Source organism: Rosa rugosa, chromosome 1, assembly GCF_958449725.1.
Source record: "Rosa rugosa chromosome 1, drRosRugo1.1, whole genome shotgun sequence".
Lineage (NCBI taxonomy): Eukaryota > Viridiplantae > Streptophyta > Magnoliopsida > Rosales > Rosaceae > Rosa > Rosa rugosa.
The window spans coordinates 31,740,686-31,761,206 of record NC_084820.1 but is presented as its reverse complement, the minus strand read 5'-3'; the positions used below and the strand labels follow the sequence as shown (position 1 = coordinate 31,761,206).

General features: G+C 39.2%; 1 protein-coding gene across 1 annotated transcript; it reads left to right on the top strand.

Moving 5' to 3' along the window:
- Positions 1 to 13,478: 13,478 nt before the first annotated feature.
- Positions 13,479 to 20,161, top strand: LOC133724660 (uncharacterized). The gene is made up of 11 exons (XM_062151439.1): positions 13,479 to 13,576; positions 14,560 to 14,715; positions 14,963 to 15,135; positions 16,751 to 17,172; positions 17,251 to 17,302; positions 17,467 to 17,807; positions 17,908 to 18,344; positions 18,613 to 18,760; positions 18,842 to 19,003; positions 19,090 to 19,178; positions 19,673 to 20,161. The coding sequence occupies exons 2-11, from the start codon at positions 14,603 to 14,605 to the stop codon at positions 19,824 to 19,826; spliced, it is 2,091 nt and encodes a 696-aa protein (XP_062007423.1). The 5' UTR covers positions 13,479 to 13,576; positions 14,560 to 14,602; the 3' UTR covers positions 19,827 to 20,161.
- Positions 20,162 to 20,521: the final 360 nt, after the last annotated feature.

The following is a 20,521-nucleotide window of genomic DNA, read 5'->3' as shown; positions in this document are numbered from 1 at the left end:
ATATTGAGATTTTTTGGAATATTTTTCGAAAATGGGATTTTCGATTGAATTATTTTATCGATTATTTCTCGCCTAATGGTTTATGAATTCTAGAATATTTTGGCGTGCGGGGCCACGTCGTTGGAGTATATATTTTCTTGAGATTTTCCGAGTATGGATGGGATTCATACTCGTGTTGTGTTGCGAGATTGGGGAAGCCTTACTGATTTACTGGTTTTTGATTGTTTTTCCTCACCATACTCGGGTCATTTGATTAGGTCTCCTCCTCACTTACTTTGTGTTTGTGAGTGGCAGTTGAGGTAGCTTATTCTCCTCCTCACTTACTTTGTGTTTGTGAGTGGCAGTCGAGGTGATTTATTCTCCTCCTCACGTGGGTGGCAGTCGAGGTTATTAGTTCTCCTCCTCGCACAATCTATGTGTGAGTGGCAGTCGAGGGTAGGTAGAGCCTGAGAGGCTCCATTCCCGTATGGTGAACTCTCTTCCCCGTATCATTTTATTATTGTTCTTGACTAGCGGGGCTAGTCCGATTTCTGTTTAACCAGCGGGGCTGGTCCTATTTCTCGAGCATCGGAATTTATATTCTTCTTCGTGGTTATTTGTGACTAGCCCCATTTCTTGAGAGGAGCTTCTCGTGGATTGTTTTCATAATTATTGCATGCATCGAAAGTTTTTAATGAAATAATTGTGGGAAAGTATAAAAATCCATTTTGTTTAAAAATTGTTTATTTTGTCCACTCACGCTAACGTTTTTATATACTTTTCCCCTGGGCCCTTCGGTTTCAAATGCCCAGTTTGCAGGCGAAATTAGTTGAGGTCGGGCGTACATGGAGTCAAGGCATAGCCAACAGCATTGCTTCCGCGTACTCATTCTATTTCTGTTTTCTTTGTTACTTAGGGGATTAGTATTGCTCTGATAATCTATGAGATTAATATTGTCTTTGGGTTGAGACTGACATCCGATGAAATTGGAGTTGTGATTTGGGGAGCAGATGGCTCCAGGAGAATAAGGATGGATGATTTAGAAGTGTAAATGTTTTCCTACAGGTTTTGGGTAGCCTACTTTTAGGGGAAGTTCCGCCAAATTTTTGGTAGAATTTCTTCTAAAGTGGGCCCCGCAGGGCCACTTCGGATTTCGGGGTGAAATCCGGGGCGGGTCTTGTCAGTTGGTATCAGAGCATTAGGTTGTCTGATTCTGTAGACCATTTTCTATCTTGTCACCTTATATGCTTGATGTTACACAGTACCTCCCGAGTGATGGCCCGACTGCAGCGGTTCCCCATCGTTTACTCTTCGGTGCTGATGTATGCATTAAGTGTGTAAGGTGCATGTCTAGATGGTGTTCCTTTAGGTGCTATGCCTCTTGTACGCTGACCTCCTAGGATTTTCGTTGCGTAGCGGAGTGTTTGCATGTTTTGCACATTTCCCTGCTGATGGTAGAGTAAGACTACTCTACATATTTGAGTTGTGCTATGAAATTCGAGGAAATGTTGTGAGTATCTCTTCCTCGATGCCAACAAGTTTGTTGGGGCATGGTTTGAGGTGCGAGACCGGAATTTGATTTTGTGCCTGAATGTTAGAGATGAGCGTCCATTGTTTTGGGCTGTCTCTGAGTATTATAATTGATTCAGAATCAGGATTGTTGTTGGAATTGAATTAGTAATAATGATGGTTATGACTTTGAATCGAGTTTGGGGATTGTGTTACTTGACACAATCGGTCTTGTAAGTGGCATGTGGAACATTACTAGAATTCGATGGAGATTCTTTGTGAATCTTAGTGTTGGGAACTATTTGTAGAGGAATCCAGATTGCAATGATCTCTACTGGGCACCTTATGTCGGTGTCAAGTATGCATCACTCTCCGTTAGACAATAGAGAAATTTAAATAAATATTATGGGTGTTATGGCTAGAGGCTTCGTTTTCAAGTGATTTTGGTCACTGATGTTGGCAAGTGAGAAGTGACGACAGTAATTGAGAGATATAAGTAGGATGAGATTTTTAGAAATTGTCATTTTGAGTCATACCCTAACCAGGGTGTATGGGTATAGTTTTGCTCGGAATAAAAGAATTGATTTCAGATACCACAACTTATAGTTTTGTCTTCCTGAGTCTTGGATGATAACGAGTAGGGAGATTAACAAGAGTGGGCTTTTGCAGTTGATATTAGTGGTTGGTGGAATAATTTTAAGGAAATAAGTTTTCAGTTGGCTCCGGAAATTTTAAGTCAAGGCTTGACCACGACTCTTGTTATTTTGGGTGGAAGGTATTGTAGCCTGTTTTTAAGTGACGTACTTCGGTAATGATTACTTTGAGGAAATTGGATCATTATTGTGGTGGGACCACGTTCGGATCCGGATATTGCTTGGTGTGATACAAAATGTTGGACGGGTGTCCTTTGATTTATTTTAAGGATTGTCCAGGAAAGACCTTGTGAATTGTGTTAGCTACCTCGGGGAATTAGTTATTGCTTGAATTGAATACATGTAATGGACTTCTTTAGAGAAATTGAGCGAGTTTTACTACCATGGTGACCCTTAATTGGAAATGTATAGGAAGTTGTTGGTACGAGTGAATCCGGTCACCACTTGTCTGACGGTAAGATGACTTGAACAGGAAGTAGGAGTTGAGTTGGTATAAATTGATTGAACTTATGTTCTAGCAAGGTTTCAACAGATATTTAAGTACTAATTGTTGAGCTACTATGGTTAAGTTATGTTATTGGATTAAATCTTAGTGAGAAGATTTGGAAGAGTTTTGGGTACAAGTTTGGTTAGCACAGGAAAGTCATAGAGATTCTTGTTGTAGCTGAAATCTTATAAGTCAAGTGTCGATCGAGGAACGGATTTGTGGCTATTTTATCCTCTTTTCGATATGGATAATAGACGTTTATTAGTATTGGCCTTAAGTTAAATAAGAAGAGTTGGCTATATTCTAGTATTTACAAGTTCAACGTTGTTTGACATGACTGATTCCTAGTGATTCTTGTAACATCAGATAGTGAACTTTTTCGATATCTTATTTTTCTTGTCTTAGGAGGTAGACTGTTTCCGTGGTACGCAAAGTGTTATTTGTTTAATTAATTGACTTTGAGCTTTTCTATTTGGGCTCTTATTCGACTTTCTTTCCAGGTTGTTTTGAGTAAAAGAGTAGTTGCAAATTTTTGCTTAGCAGTGGCTAAGAGTTTTCGGTAATGCTTGAGGGCATATCTATATTTTTTAGGACTGTTGAGCCAACGGGGGATGCTGTGAATTTTGTTGGGATTGCTGTCACTGGCCAGATTCCAGCTGGAGGATTTGGTACATACGGGATTTGGAACATATCCTTGTTGTCGTACTTGTAGTAGAATTGTCATGAAGTGACGTCGGACAGTTGGTTGGAGATGTTCTGCATTGGGCTAGTGAAGCAGTATAAGAGCGAGTTTTCCTAGCTAACTAAGGAAGCTATTTTATTTGAGTTTGATCAGAGTTTTAGTCAAGTATTGTTTTCAGTGGTGGGAATTACATTGGCATATTAATTAGAATTATCGTTGTCGCATTAGAGGCCAGGGAGAACGACATAGATTCAACTAGATTTTAGACCTATGACTATTAAAGAAGTGTAGCCTCAGCTGAGAACAGCTTTAGTGTGATGCATCTCCTCTTGGATTTGAGTCTTTGGGCTGGAATAGAGTGAGTAGTTACGGATCTTTCTCTGCACCAGGTTTCGAAAGACGTTGTACATGTTGTGAGTAGTTTTGATTGGAGACGTTGGTAATTAGTAGATTCATTGGAACACATTTGATTTAGAAGAGTTTTCCACCACATTATATTTATACGAAGTTTTCAAGGGACAACGCAAGATAGCTAGGTTGAGATGCTAGTGTGGCCAGCAGGGTGGCTATTAAATGAGTTTTTCTTGTGACTGGGAATGTCATTTCAAGGCGTGATCGATGTTCCAGTCAGTTATTTGAGTAGCGCAGAGAAAGTGTAGTGACCCTCTTAACTTACATGATTAAGAACCTATAGGTTTGTTCGGAGCTACCCCTTGTTATACTTGACAATTGTGGAACCTTTATGTGAATGATATTTGATTAACAATCTGTGCAAACAGACAAAAAGAAAGTGTTGTTTTGTGGTAACTAAGGAAATTACTTGTTTTGGACTTGTTGGGTAACAGTAACCATCTTGTGGAGTGTTAGTAGCGGTTGGGTTACCCCATGAATGCACGCACGGAGACAAAATGTTTTAAGTATGGATTATTATATATATATATATTATCGCAATGTTGTTGGTGAACAGGGTGGATCTTCATCGTACGACTTATATGAAAAGGTTATGGATACTTCTATTCCAACCGAATGACTTGTGATGTCAATACCTTGTGCTATCTGAGCTATAAACATGTTGTGATGTGCTTGGGTAGTTTGGATTGTCAGAGACTATATAGATTGTCAAAATGGTGACGTCTGAGCTAACCATTGAAATGAATTTTTTTCTTTTACACCGGAATTCATGTGCTTGCAAGTTTATGGTGCAACATGGTTCAACAAGTCAAGTGATTTGACTTTGGACGTTGATGATTTTGGATTATGAGCATGTTTTCATTGCTTTTGTAGTGGGGATCATCAGAGTTTTGTTGGTTGTTGACTTGATGTTGCGAGAAGGAAAGTTTAATCTGAGGAAAAGTTGATAAGTTTTGAGATTATGGTATTTTGAATCAAATGGTGTGTCAATTCTCTTCTAACCGGCATGAAATTTCGAGGGCGAAATTTTTATAAGGAGGGGAGAATGTAACATCCCGTATCTTAATTCACCGGTTACTAGTCATTTGGACAGTAAACGACAATTCGATTTACTTTTACTCTTTTTCGGTAACTTTAGTGGCCCTAAAAGTTAACTTTTTGTTCGGGTCAAAATTTGAGGAAATGTTCTTTATGAAAGTTGTAGAGGACGTTAAACCGAGCACGTGCATATGTGGTACGTAAAAATCGGAGCTCATATGCGAAAGTTATAAGCGAAATTGTGAAAGTTACTGTTCACGGTAAGTTTCTATAAATATAGGAAGTTACTGTGGTAAGTTTCCAAATTTGGGAAACTTACCCGGCTCTTTCTCTCTCCTCTCCCCTGACCTCTCTCTTTTCCGGTTCGGCCATTTTCGTCCTCCCTTCGATTCTTCACTTTCCGGCCACCAGCCGGCGTGCAACCGGTCACCAGAGGAGCGCCTCCTCCCTCCCAACACGCTAGTAACCTTGGTTTTCGAAGATTTGGCCGGAAAAGCTCGGAATTGACCTAAGAAGATCACTGTAGCAGTTGGGGTTTTTCGGCGATTTCCGGCGATTCCGACCACCTCCGGCCACCAAATCGCCGTCGAAGGTTTGGTTTTCATCACTGATCATTTCCCCTATGGCCTTGTATCATGATTTATTGTGTAGAAGTCGAATTGACGAAATGAAATTCTAGGGTTCTTGGAAATTTCTGGGTTTGTGTTCATCAAATGATTTCGGCTGTTTTTACTTGTTATTTGGATGTGTTGTAGTTGAGAAAGAGGTTAGGTTTGTTGTTTTGCAGCTACTGCCAAAATTTGGTGGCCATCGGAGGTGGTGGCCGCCGGCGCGTGGGGCCCACGCGCTGCCACTGTTGGTGGCGCGTGGAGGTGTGTGGGGCAGTGTTTTAATTCCAGTTTTTAGCCCATTGAATTGTGTAAATGTTGTAGAGCTTGTATGTGAAGTTTGGTGATTTTTGGAGAAGCTTGGAATTAATTATGAATTTTTGAAGTTTAGGGTTTCGATTATCGAATTATGTGAATCCGACCGTCGGATATCTCTCGGTTCTGACTTGGAACCTTTAAGATAACGAATTGGTATTAGTGGTAGAATGTGGGTTGAATCCGAGGAGAAGTGGAGATGTGATTATGAGGAATTGATTTTAGGAATCGTATTAATTTGTTGAATAGTTATTCACGGAATATAATTGTGTACAGGATGACGCACCGAGCGATTGCTCGACGAAGGAACTCGTATGCGTGATCACCGGAATAGTACTGTGAGTGGACTTTTATTTTTAAAGAATGATGCATGCATTTATTTTTCTAGAAATAATAATTTATTTATCATTTTATTATCGAGCATAATATTTTGCCTTGGATTATAATTTTGGCATTGTTTTTCCATATGAATTTCATATACGAATCTATTATGCTCAGATTTGGATTTCATGATTTGTTTTCGGAATATGATTAAATTTTCAGAGATTAATTATAATTTATTTTCAATTATGATTCGGGAATGGATTTTGAGCCTTTGATAAGTATCTTCGATATATGGTTTTTATTTGAAATCATGATTTAAGTGATTTTCGACGAATTACTTTCCGTGGTGATTTCCGGAATTTATTAAAATATTTTATTCGTCGATATTGAGATTTTTTGGAATATTTTTCAAAAATGGGATTTTCGATTGAATTATTTTATCGATTATTTCTCGCCTAATGGTTTATGAATTCTAGAATATTTTGGCGTGCAGGGCCACGTCGTTGGAGTATATATTTTCTTGAGATTTTCCGAGTATGGATGGGATTCATACTCGTGTTGTGTTGCGAGATTGGGGAAGCCTTACTGATTTACTGGTTTTTGATTGTTTTTCCTCACCATACTCGGGTCATTTGATTAGGTCTCCTCCTCACTTACTTTGTGTTTGTGAGTGGCAGTTGAGGTAGCTTATTCTCCTCCTCACTTACTTTGTGTTTGTGAGTGGCAGTCGAGGTGATTTATTCTCCTCCTCACGTGGGTGGCAGTCGAGGTTATTAGTTCTCCTCCTCGCACAATCTATGTGTGAGTGGCAGTCGAGGGTAGGTAGAGCCTGAGAGGCTCCATTCCCGTATGGTGAACTCTCTTCCCCGTATCATTTTATTATTGTTCTTGACTAGCGGGGCTAGTCCGATTTCTGTTTAACCAGCGGGGCTGGTCCTATTTCTCGAGCATCGGAATTTATATTCTTCTTCGTGGTTATTTGTGACTAGCCCCATTTCTTGAGAGGAGCTTCTCGTGGATTGTTTTCATAATTATTGCATGCATCGAAAGTTTTTAATGAAATAATTGTGGGAAAGTATAAAAATCCATTTTGTTTAAAAATTGTTTATTTTGTCCACTCACGCTAACGTTTTTATATACTTTTCCCCTGGGCCCTTCGGTTTCAAATGCCCAGTTTGCAGGCGAAATTAGTTGAGGTCGGGCGTACATGGAGTCAAGGCATAGCCAACAGCATTGCTTCCGCGTACTCATTCTATTTCTGTTTTCTTTGTTACTTAGGGGATTAGTATTGCTCTGATAATCTATGAGATTAATATTGTCTTTGGGTTGAGACTGACATCCGATGAAATTGGAGTTGTGATTTGGGGAGCAGATGGCTCCAGGAGAATAAGGATGGATGATTTAGAAGTGTAAATGTTTTCCTACAGGTTTTGGGTAGCCTACTTTTAGGGGAAGTTCCGCCAAATTTTTGGTAGAATTTCTTCTAAAGTGGGCCCCGCAGGGCCACTTCGGATTTCGGGGTGAAATCCGGGGCGGGTCTTGTCAAATGTCGATACCGATTCATTCTTTATAGTCGCATATTACATTACAGAGAGTTTACAAATTAAACTGAACAACATTTCAATAAGTAAACACACCCACCACACTCACTACACAGCGGAAGACTATAACCAAATAAGTACACTTCTACGTCCACTACTCTACGACAACAACCAGGCCTCAGCTTTGACGAAGGTTACTCGTTACTTTGACCTACACTAATAACCCCTACACCATGAAATAGTGCACCGGATTGAAACAACAAACCTGGTAAGCTTTTGCAAGCTCGTGAGTAAACCTTGATAACCACAAAACACCTTTCCGACTCAAGGACAACAAATCAACACAATGATTATTTCCGAAAATCAAAATCCTTTTCTTTTTAAGGAAAATGCAAGTCACCACAATGACAAACCAAATCATTTGAGATCTCAACAACAAACCAAGAATTCACTCTTCTTTCCTCTCGACAAGAAGCATTTATCACCATAATGACATGATAAAACATTTCTCAACTCATTACGAGTCTCATCCACAACTGCACTCACAAATTAAACTAAATAAAACCAGTAATCCCTGCTTAGAAAATTAGTTCAGGAGATCACCAAAAAGTACACAATCCAAAATCATAGTAATCCCTGCATATAGTTTAGTTCAGGAGATTATTACATTAAAACCAAACAATTCAAATAAAACAAGAAATCAATATGACAATCAAACAACTCACGCCTTGATTCCTTTCAAAACTCAACATCCTTTTCTCATAAGGACAAATCACGTCACCACAGTGACAAAGTCATACTATTTGTTCATGCAACAAAATAAATATATATGAAAACACGTCCCTCCTTCGACTATTAAAAGAAATGATACACTCGAAACTCTCTTTTAAAAACACGTACTCATGAGTTGCAATTACACACAGTTACCTCCATGAAAGTACAATGGCAGACATACTAGAGCTCTATCTAAATTGTAACCCATCACTCGGCCAAAGGCATGGTATCCGATATATTTGCCTCTGTCACTACTGTTACACCAGATCCGTAGACCGAAAACATTTAAAAAGTCCCACATGACTCAAAATATTACACTCAACTCAATCACCACTGTGACAATAGGTCCTCAGACCGAAAATATTTAAAAAGTCTCACATGACTCAAAATGTTAAACTCAACTCAAGGTACTCTTCAACACAATAAAAATCAACAATTGCATGCTATATTGCATTCTTGAAAAGAGTAAATGCTTTAAACAATAACTCGAATAAAATCACAATTATTATACTTCTCACAATGCCACACCTACGTAGTCATTCACTTAGGAATGCTACTGATACCAACTATAGTCCACAATCACAAAACTCGTGAAAAATTATTTTTATAATAAAACCTCATTTTAACTTACCTATGAACCGTAGTCGACCAAGTTCATATAATTTAAAACAAATATTTATTTCCGAAAACAATTTCACATTTTAACAAATAATTCCGAATAATAAGTAACTCCATTCATAAATGAACCTCGTGAGATTTACTCACCTCTAAATCCAGCTGCGTCTTCACACGCCCCACAAGATAAAGCTCAACTCATCAAACTCCTCTCAACAACCTCAACACACCTAGTCATAACGTCACACTCAATACAACACAACGTACACAAGCATTTAAAGTTTGAAACACGCGAACTAAAAACCAAAGACAACGTCAAACAAGACGAAACTTCCTTCGCGACCTCCCAAGGTCTTTGGAACACTCCTATGATCAATATTGCAAAACAACAAGTCGATCCAACGATCGGATCCTCACGGATCGAAAACTGAGATAATTGAAATTACAAAAAAACCTTAACATTTCAAATGATCTCCAAATGCTACAAATCATATATCAAAACGCTCGTATCGACGAGTAGATGATAAAATGAAAACAATTACCCCCAAAGAGGCCAAACGCGCCGCCGCGCGTCACCACCAGTGGTCGCGTGTTGGCTCCATGCGCCGCCAGATTCAACCTTCAAACTAGGTTGATCCAACCGGTCAAAATGAAGAGCTTGATGAGAGTAACAACTTTCATACCTGGAGCTAAGACCGAATCGGCCTAGATCAAGCTAGAACAAGCTCGAAAAATCTCAGCCGTTGAACTTCAACTCATGATTCCGGCTACCACACTTCTAATCGGGCTTCAAGGATGATATGGTTGTGATCTAGAAGAGGAGAGCTCCAAAACTTGATAAGTTTCAAGCCCCGCTGCCACCGTAATCGAAAGATCCGGGCAGCGCCATTTTGATTCACGAGCTTCGATCTGTTGTTTCCGACGAGAACCGGTAGAAACCGAACTGACAGAGAGGAAGGCGACGACAAGACGCGTCGGTCTGGGTCCGTGGTGCTACCGAAGGACGTCGAACGACATAGGAAATGTTTGGTCGGGTCGTCCGGGTTCAGGTCGGGTCAGTCGAAAAATAGAGAGAGTTCTGGGATTATACCTGCAAGTTTGGTTTATACGAATCTCATTTTGTTTAGCCAGGTTGTTAAATTCTCTGGTTATGCATGTTAAGTTTCAGGTCGATTGGCAAAGTTTGCCAATTAAGTGAAGTTTTCCAAATTATGCTTACTATCGTCGATGATCTTGTGTTTATGGATACTCTTATTGGAACGAGTGCCTTACTATTGAGTCATGTGATGAGTAGATCCAGAGCTGTGATACTGTTGCCTTTAACAAGATTTAAGTAATCATGTTCAATTGGCTTGTAGCAATGCAATATGTGTGAAGCAAGAGAAATTCTTAGGTGGGGGTTTCCCCACCACGTGGCTTTAGGGTCACCCAATCAGAAGAGAGGAAATTTTATCTCTTTTCCGAAACTGCCCCTGCTCCCTAAAGTGCAATACCCAAAACACCCCCCTGCTGGGTAGTGATTGGTCCGCCCCACCACCTGTCCTTGAGGCTGCCCCACGCAAGATTCTCTCATGAAGCAATTAAGTTATTTGACATTACAGTGTTTTGATTGGATATGTTTCTCTACTTTTATTTTGTCTCAACTCTCAAATGAGTGTTTAAAATGAACGTTTGGTAGTCTAGTCCTTAAATGTTCTACTTCTATGTCATTTTTGAAATCAACATTTCTTAACAAAAGAATTACATATATATATATATATATATATATATATATATATATATTATGTTATAAAAATAAAATAAAAACTGCCTAGGCGCCGTCTAGGCACCCGCAAAGGCGCTTGGGCGCTAGTCCCTTGGTCATCGCCTGACTAGCGCCTAGCGATTTTTCGAACCTTGAGAAATTACAAACAATGAAATTTTATGATGAATGCTAAATTAAGGTATATGTTAGGGTTTAAACATGAATCATGAGATTGATAATGAAAGCTTGATAAGGGTATAAATGTTTCATAGGATGTAAAGCTGGTTGAACCCGCACGATTAAAAAGCGGGTCGGCCGCGGGTTAACCCGTCATGGCCAATTTAATAAACGGGTCGGCCGCGGGTCAACCTTCCAACACGAAGTGAATCTATATAACCTGATTATGTTATACTTCTTCTTGAAATTTTGGATGTTGGGACTATTTGATCCTAGGATTGGAAAATTTGAAATATTTTGCTTCATCATTATTGGATTTAGTTATTTATGAATTATATATAATTATTTATATTCTTCGTCTTATGGAGTTTTTAGTGAATTTAATCAATTTATGCATTTTTTAGTTAAATGGGTAGTTGTGTTAACCCTTAAATGGGTCATTTTATCCAACACGACACGATCTATTTATTAAATGGGTTAAGCGGGTTAAAATCGGTAACCCGTTTAATAAATAGGTTGGGTTTGGGTTTAAATTTTCGACACGATTATTAAATGGGTTGGGTTTGGGTTTGTCTCTTGTGACACGACAAATACCTTGGCCCGATACGAACCCAACCCGACACGACCCATTGACAGCCCTAGTTATGGTGTATTTGTCTTTTGATAAATGAAGCAAAGATAAGGTAAACAAAATATTTAGTAGGGTGACAATAGTCATACCTTTTGTTATATTACAGTTTTGAAACATAGACAAATTGCAATGATTTAAAATTATAACTACAGATTTATTAAAAAAAAAAATATATATATAAAAATTATAACTACAGATTTACTCACCTAAGGGACAGTTTTAAGGGACTGTGAGGGACAAATGTATCTCAACCACATGTATTAAATATAAGGGAAAAAATCATGAATAGTACCCGAAGTAAGGCCCACTACGAATTTCAGTACATAAATTTCCAAAACATAAACTTTGGTACATCAAATATGAAGCCCGACCCAATATACGTACACGACGTCAATGACTCCGTCAGACGTCGTGCCATTACACATATAATGAAGGGCAGAATAGATTTTTCATTTGTCAATGGTTTCCTCTCTCTCTCTCTCTCTCTCTCTCTCTCTCGAAATGGCTCTGCAACTCTGGGATCTCTTTTCCTTCTTCTTTTCGTTGTCATCGATAACCACGCTTCTGCATCGCCTTTCACCACCTCCGATTACAGCCCCTCACCTCAACATCCACAATCGCTTCAGCCGCCTCGAGGGTCGATCTTCATTGTGCCCAGGCTCTCACTGAGTCCAGCCCGGCCTCAATTCAAGCCCTCCTTCTTTTCTCACCCTCTATGGCCGTAAGCTTGTGACTCGAGACGCCTCAGCGACCCAACCCGGCCGGCGCGCCACCATCCGACCACCAATAGACGATGGACGACCACCATCTTCTTCGTCTCGCCGTCGCCAATAGCCTACTATCCTTGGATCGTCCATGCATTGAACGGAAAAGGAAACCCGACGACGAGGAGCCCGAACCTTCACCGGCAACCTCTGCAATTTCCGGCGGCCGATTAAGCTGCATATGGTATGGAAACTCATCTTCATGCCATTCTCTACGTGTGAGGCTAATTGGTTTTCAAAATTGATGGAGTTTTGTCGACTTGGTTTCTGGGTTAGCTCGGGTTCGATGCTGTTTCTACGTTGGCGACTTCTCCGACGCGTCTGGGCTTAGTTTCTGGTTCGATTGATTCCCTGGACGAGGCCTGACCTTGAGTGGAAGTTAAACTTCGAAGATTTATAGGTTGTGCACAATGAGGCTTAGATACCAGTTCATCACCGAGTTCTCCTTCTAGTTTTCAGAAAACTTCTGCGAGGGAGTCCAAACCCAGACTGCAAATCTGACTTGTGTTGTCTCGATTCGTCTCTGGAAAGAGAACCATGTTTGTTTTGGTGGGAATCGATCCGAATAGAGAGGGGAGGGCCTGCCGATCGAGTTCTGAAGAGAGGAGAGAGAGAGAAGGATAGAAGAGACAGAGGGAGGACTAGAAAGGGGCGAGACCAGGTCAGGAAGAAGAGGCCAAAGTCGGTGTGGTCGAGACAGGTGGTGAGGTTGGGGGCAGAGGCGTCGGCGACGGCGGCGGTGGTTATGAGCAGAGGGGCTTGGGATTTAAGAGGCAAAATGACAAAGTAAAGTGAGGAAGGGGAAGAGAGAGACAGAGAGACCGTTTTACCCCTCAAAATATGACAAACTAACGACGTCATTGACGTCGTGTATGTATATTGGGTCGGACTTCTAATTTGATGTACCAAAGTTTATGTTTTAGAATTTTATGTACTGAAATTCGTAGTGGACCATAGTTCAGGTTCACTTACCAAAATTTTCCCTAAATATAAAAGCAGAAGTAACTTAAAACTGTGCATTTATTTTCAGCCGTCAGATTCACTTGTCCCTCACAATCCCTTGAAAACTGTTCCTTAAGTGAGCAGGCCTTATTATAACTATAGTAAAAAACAACTTCTCTAGAACATAGGTAAAAAAATCATATGTAAGTAGTAAAATAGTAAAAAGAGAAGAAGAAGAGAAAAACAATTTATTATTTATAAATAAAGTTACGAAGTCCAAGAGGCAAGGGGACATATTACAAAGGAGAACCGCCTTCCTCCGTCTCTGGAGTCCTCGCATGTTTGGCTTCGCACATTCACCCCCAGTCGACACTTCTCCATTGTAAGATTCCAATGGAGTCCTCTCTTTCTCTCTCTCTCTCTCTCTCACCCACACAAACCCACCACCACACTCACACCTCGCTTTGCTTTCACCGATTCACTGTGCCTCTTTTCCCACGAGCTCTTTCCATGTGGCGGGAACGCTCTTTTTCTACATTGTTTTCGTTTTCGATTTCGTTGTTTTTGATCGTTTCTTGTTTGATCTCTCTGTTGTGCTTGTGGGTTAGGACCCAATGCCCCATTTCCTGATTGTTGTGGCAATGCGAGGTTCCTGTGGTTTTGGGGTGTTGGTGTTTTGTGTCCCCCGAAACGCTGCGTTCTGGAATCTAGGGTTTCTGGGGTTTGATTACCAACTGGGCCTGTTTGTTTTGTGGAGTTTTGTTTAATGAAATGGATGATGTACTGATTCTTGAGGAGTGTAATGGAATTAAGATTCTTGTAGCTTGTGTGTTTTTGCCATGGACTTTGTTTGATCAATGCTAATGAGATGTAGGCTTACCTGAAGCTGTTGCTGTTTGGTTTCATATAATGGATGTGGTTTTTGGGGCTTTTGTCGTATTTTTGTGCTGTTCTGACAACTATGCTCGAATTGTATCAGTGAGATGTGAATCTGATTATGATGAGTTGGATGGATTTTCTTGATTTGAAATAAAGTTTTGCATTTGTTAGGGTGATGTGTGTAAGTGAATGTCTTTATTGGTTGATGATCTTCGTTATGCTTGGCTATATTATTTGAAAATTGAGGCAAGTAAGTGAAGTGGAATTTTGAGCCCTATGTTTATTTTCTTCACTGAAGTTGATTTTGGTTGCTAAATCAACCTGGTTACTGCACTGCATAAGGCTCTGCTAAATGGGCTTATTCTCGCTTCCAAGGCCTCTTACATTGTTTATGATCCTGTTTTTTTTCTTTTTTTCTTTTTCTTTTTTAAGCTCTTAATGCAGCTAGCTTTTCCTCTTTTAATGAACTGAAGCTTCCATATGCAGGATTGTCGTGGGCTTATTATTGCATCTGCATTGAGTTATAAGGATGCCCCTATTGAAAAGAAAGCCTTTTCCCTTGGCTGAACTGCCTAATGACTTGGATCCAAATGAGCTCGTATACCAAGTTCGATATACAGGAGAGATATTTCGGGATTATGAGTATCCTTTCTATAGACTGTAAAATTGTGTGACTTTTTTCAACTTTTTTTTTCCTCCATGTTTCTGCATTCTGTGTGTTTGTTAAGACAACTAAAGCAGAATAAAGACAAATGATGTTGATCAAAGTTCTGTGTCTTTTAGGCACCTAAAAGATAGAATGGTGAGGGGGCAAGACAAATTTAACCTTTTACAGTTTTCATGCATGTTCAAATTACCATTTTTTCTTGTCTGACTTAACATGGATCAGTGAATATTTGAACCGGATAAACTTGTATCGCCAAAGAGTTTGGATGTGCAAGGTTTCTGGAAAGACTAACTTGACCTACGAAGAGGCTTTGCTATCAGAAGAACATGCTACAGAGAAGGTTCTTCTGTTCCCTAAAGAGGTCATGGCACCTGCGCTGCAGCTTATTCAATACAGTAAGAACTAATTTTGTTGAGTATCTTATACACTGACATAATATATGTTTTGCTTTTTCTTAATAGATGTTCCCACTCCATACTCCATAAGTTCATATTTAGACATTCTTCTTTAGTGGAGATTAGTAGTGTAGATCATCAGAAGATAGTTATCTTCCCCCCTTAGTGTGCTATTCCTGTGTGTAGATTAGTTTCTGTTAAAGGCACAGAAGGAATAGAGGCTTATTCTAACTTAAAGGACTCACTTAAGCATTCCACTGAACTCTTTAAATATCAAATCTGTATTAGAATATCTTCATATGCTGTCGTTAAAAGTAAATGCAGGCTGAAACCTTCCAATATTGGAGCTGAAGTTGAAACCCGTGGAAAGAAATATCACAAGGCATCAGTTCTTTGTCTGCTTGCTGCCAATTTGTGGTTGGTAATGGGGGAAGGGTGATGTTTTGGGGGAGAGATGGGTTGGGGAAACAGCTTTTTACCATTACTTTCCACTTTTATAGATTATCACATTATCATACCTTTTCCATTGCTAGGGAGTCTACTAATTCCTCTATTCTTCCATTGAGTTGGGACTTTGGTTTTCTAAGGAACTTAAAAGATCCCAAAGTAGGAGAACTTATGTCTTTTAAAGGGTGTTCTACTGGTTTAATCTAGACTAGAAAAAAATCCGTGGTTGCTGGAGTCATCTGGGAGTTCATGATAGGAAACCTTTTCATTCAATACATTTGTCATATGTGATATGGAAAGTTGTAGTTCCTTTTGAGGTAGAGCGTTAGCTTCGATTATTGCTCAGGGAAATTTGAATACCTATGAAATGGTTCAGAGGAGTGAATCTGCTGTTCGTCCCCCCGATTGGTGTGTAACGTATGTAGATGGATCGAAGTGTGTAACTGTTTGCTTTTACGATATATGGTTACAGTATCTATGTGGAAATGTTTCATTCTGGGTCATTTGGATGGAGAGAGTTGAGAGATTTTTGCGAACATGAAGGGGGAGTTGCTGGATCTTTGCTCCATTTTGTCATTTCTAAAGGATTGGTTTGGTTTCCTCAGAATCAGAATTACTCCCTGTGTGCTATTCTTGAACATAGGAATGCTTCAATAGTTTACCTGTTTTGAGTTTCACAGCTGTTATTCGATGTTATTTTTGAGATGTAAAGTAGAGGATCACCTGTGCTACTTAGCCTAATCTTCTCATAGAATTTTTTTTTTTTATTAAAAAAAAATACTAAATATTAGTCCTGCTTATGGTGGATTACTTAAAGTATATGGCGGTGCATGCCCGATAATAATCTCTGATATCCTTAAAAATGTGTTGTTATTGTCTCGCCAGATTTTAGTGAATGATTTTTCCTTTACTGGAAATATGGATTCATGTTTCATTCATCAAATTCTTCTTCAATTGACCACAAATCTGATATGCAAATATTAGGATCTAGATTAAGAGGCTTAGTTTGTAGCCTATTATAGATGCTAGATGTACCTTGATTCAATTGTCAACTAAATTCACAAACCATAGCTGTTGGTTTTCAGTTGTAAAGTTGCAAATTCCTATCAAGCTGCTACTGATTTGTGGTTGCAACACTACATAATTTGTTTAATTTTTGTCATGACAGGTATGCTTCCATTGAAAGATCTTGCTGACATGATAGCTGCGAAGTTGAATGAGCGCTTATATGTGGGTGCAGAGTTGTATGCAAGAAAGGATGCTGGTACATATTCTTGTAAAATATCAAATGTTCTTGAGGACGGTACTGGAACAATCAAATATGAGGTGGCCTGGCTGGACAGGAATAAAAAAGTTACGGGGACTTCCATCATAAATGGGGAAGATCTGGTACAGAAGAAGCCTCAATTTAGTAGAAACTTTGTGAAATTGTTTATTCGGGAATCTACCTACCGAAATGCTCCTTGGGTGCTTCATGATAAACTTGCACAAAGCCATGGAATCTCCAAAAGTGTTCCACAGAACTTAAAAGGCAAAGTTTCCTTCGAGGATGGATTACTAGTTTGCAAGAAAAGAAAGGAAATGGAGGAGGTAGTCGAAAAAATTTATTTTTCTGTTTGTTGAGAAATGTTGACATTATTCCCGTGTCTTATATTTTATCATATGCAGGAAGCAAAAGATGAACCAGGAAATTGTAAAAGGAAAAAGTTAGATGGTTCAGGTACGTTAAAGTAACATTTTGGAAGGTAGACTGTAAACCTATAAATTGTTGTTTTTGGTGGATTACTGCATGGGTATTTGATCTAAAAAGGTTTGCCCAGACTTATGTCTTGTAAATGTTGTCAATCTATCTAATAGTATTAATCTGTTGGCTTGAATTTGCAGAAAGAGATCAACCAGCAGAAGAATCTATCAAATATCCAATTGATGACCTCTTGGTTCAGCCACATCCAGATGATCCAGTTTTTACAGATCGCCCTTCTCCATCTAGGGACTTTAATGTTCCAATGGAATGTTTTGGTGACTTTTTAATGGTTTGGGATTTTGTTTCATCTTTTGGTAGGCTATTGCACTTATGGCCATTTTCTCTTGAAGATTTTGAAAAAGCTATCTGCCACAAGAAGGGCAATTTGACTCTTCTTGTTGAAACTCATGCGGCTCTTCTTCGGGTGCTCATAAAGGACAACGGTGAATATGTTTTAGCTGTACAAAAACGAAGACCAAAGGTTAAACACCCACTTGTTGTTTCTATATCCTGTTGTTTCACGCCCTGCTTGTGTTTTGGTGTTGATAGCCTGATAACATTTTCCCTTTTTTTTTTTCCAGATTACATTAATCACTTGGACGGACTATTTGTGTGATTTCTTAGAAATGGTGAACATTCCTGAATTACGTGATCACACAGCAACTATCAAGCGGGGTCACTATGGTCTTTTAGATGCTAATGCTAAATTGGCAATCTTCCGAGAATTGATTAATCAAGCACTTGAATCAAATATTGTTAGGGAGAAGTTGGATGATATTGTTGAACAGAGGCAAGCACTTGGGGCCTCAAGGAGGGAGGAAGCATTGGAGGAAGCCAGAAAGAAACGAGAAAAGAAAGAGCGGTTGAACGCTGAGCCAGATGTTAATCGAGGAGTCGATCTGAAGAGTGTAGGAAGTGCTGCAGCAAATGGTAATCATATAAGGCAGAACGGAGATATAGTAAAGAAAAGAAATGGTGAGATCCAGTCATATAGAGAAGATCATGTATCGGATAAAAGGTCTTGATTTCTTTATTCTCTGAATATGTATATACATATATTTCTTATTGTAGAAATGTCCTCCTGGTCACCAAGTGACCTAGAATTCACAGTCGGTCACCAGACTTTGGATTTAATATCACAGGTTGAGATTAAATGAATACATTTTCATTGTTTTAATCTCGACCGTTAACACTAGATCCAAAGGTATGACCAGGAGACCACTACTCTTAGTTATTGATCTTCCTTTACTTTTAGGTTTAACAATATCTGTTTTCATTTCTAATAGTGAGAGCAAGCAATTGGACACCGCATCAAAACAGAATGTGGAAGGGAAAGCTCCAATAAACAATGGGAAGGATTTATCTGACAAGGACGCAAAGAAATTGCCGAGGGATGATGGAAAGGAAGTCAGGGGAAAGAGTAGCAAAGAACGGGTTTGGTCTATCTCCTCATTCAGCTCTTTTCTGTGTCTGTGTTTTCGTGTCATACATTTAATGAAAATCCTTGCTTAACAGAGAGAATATTATGAGAGGGAGATGGAGAAGCGATTTGTACGCACCGACTCCTTGGGTAAAGACAGAAATCATAACAGATATTGGTGGTTCCAGCGAGATGGTAGAGTATTTGTTGAGAGTTCCGATTCCAAGCAGTGGGGATACTATAGTAGCAAGGAAGAGGTATCAAGTTGATTATCCTATCATAACTGCTTTGCTTTTGTTTTAACAAATATATATGATATCTTTTCTTACTTGGATTTGAACAGCTTAATTTGTTGATGGAGTCACTGAATTGCAAGGGTGAGAGAGAGAGGGAACTCAAAACGCAGCTGGAAAAATTTTACAGCCGAATAAGGTTAGTCAATTCAACTTTAGAATTGATTCTCTGAACACACACTTGGTTTAAGTTTCTATCTCTATGGATACTTTTCGATTTAATTGCATAAGCTTGTGTATATATCCGCATGTTTATTTTGGATAGTTAAGGATGGTGAATCCTGATTTAAGATTTACTTACATAGAGGTACAATTGATGATGTAGCAAGTGATAATTGGTTCACAATTTTGTTATCACCTGGGGTCATGCTTTTAAGATATCTGAGTTAGGCTGAAGGAGACATTACCTCTCAACTTTTAATTACAATGGGCTTGATAAGATATTGTCGAATTCTTGAACTTTTTGGCAGCATATAAAACGGATTGTTTCTAGAATTGATGAGTTCCACCCCTAAAATCTTTTTAATTTGAATCCTATCATTGCCTGCTTTTATTATCAAATTGGTGCAATAATTTTAACTTTGTTATTGCCTGCTCATGTATGTTACATGTTAACCAAATGCATTTTGACAGCCTGGCTCTCGAAAAGAGATCAAAGGAATTGGCTCAAAAGATTGCAATGGAGGATGAGTCTGTGGTTCGAAGGTCTACTCGTGTGCGTGCTCCGCCAAGCAAAAATCCTGCCAATGCTTTCCTTGAGTACGTTAACAAGTGGAAGGAGGAATAACTGGGCTTCGGTTTTGTGTTAAGAGGCCAAAGTTGCAATTAGTTTAGACTATTGGCTCCTGCACTTCCCTACATTTAACTTGGCATTAGACCAAATTAGAGTAGGATTTTTCTGATGGGCTCCAATACTTTCTTGATATATCTTTGGTGGGTATGGAATGTTTGGAGTCCGGGGCCAAGGAAGTGAGGACATAAAAAGTAGGAGAAGAATAGGGAATGAGCAGGCATGTATTTGTGCTTTGCCATTCAATTCTTTGTAAATGATCTTGGTTCACATTGATTCTCATGAATTACTGAGACGTAACATCTATCATCATTTTCCTTTTAATTTTTGAATGCGTCTGTCCTAAACAAGATGATTGCTAGTATTGCTACTGGCAAAGTGCAACTCTCATCTTCGGCAAAGTGCAACTCTCATCCTTTATCACCTAGCTTGCTCCACTCTTTTTTTGGACACCTAGGTGACTCCTAGATGTTGTGGTGTAAGTGTCTTGAGTCTAATTGCTCTTCTACATACGTTTGCATTGTTCTCTCACGGTGATGTTCAACTATAAGGCAATACTATCTGCCTCTGAGAACTTCGATGTTTACTAATACACAGGTGTGGCACCATGTCCAAAATAATACGATTTCTCGAATTATCGATAAGAGTATGAAGATTGAAGACATTGAAGAAATTAAAAGAGTTGTTCAGGT

What these genes read in the sequence shown, in the direction of transcription:
- LOC133724660 (XM_062151439.1), top strand. Translation starts at nt 14,603, where the DNA reads ATGCCCCTATTGAAAAGAAAGCCTTTTCCCTTGGCTGAACTGCCTAAT. An exon ending in TACAAAAACGAAGACCAAAG is followed by an intron (nt 17,808 to 17,907) that starts GTTAAACACCCA and finishes TTTTTTTTCCAG; the next exon opens with ATTACATTAATCACTTGGAC. An exon ending in GAAAGAGTAGCAAAGAACGG is followed by an intron (nt 18,761 to 18,841) that starts GTTTGGTCTATC and finishes CTTGCTTAACAG; the next exon opens with AGAGAATATTATGAGAGGGA.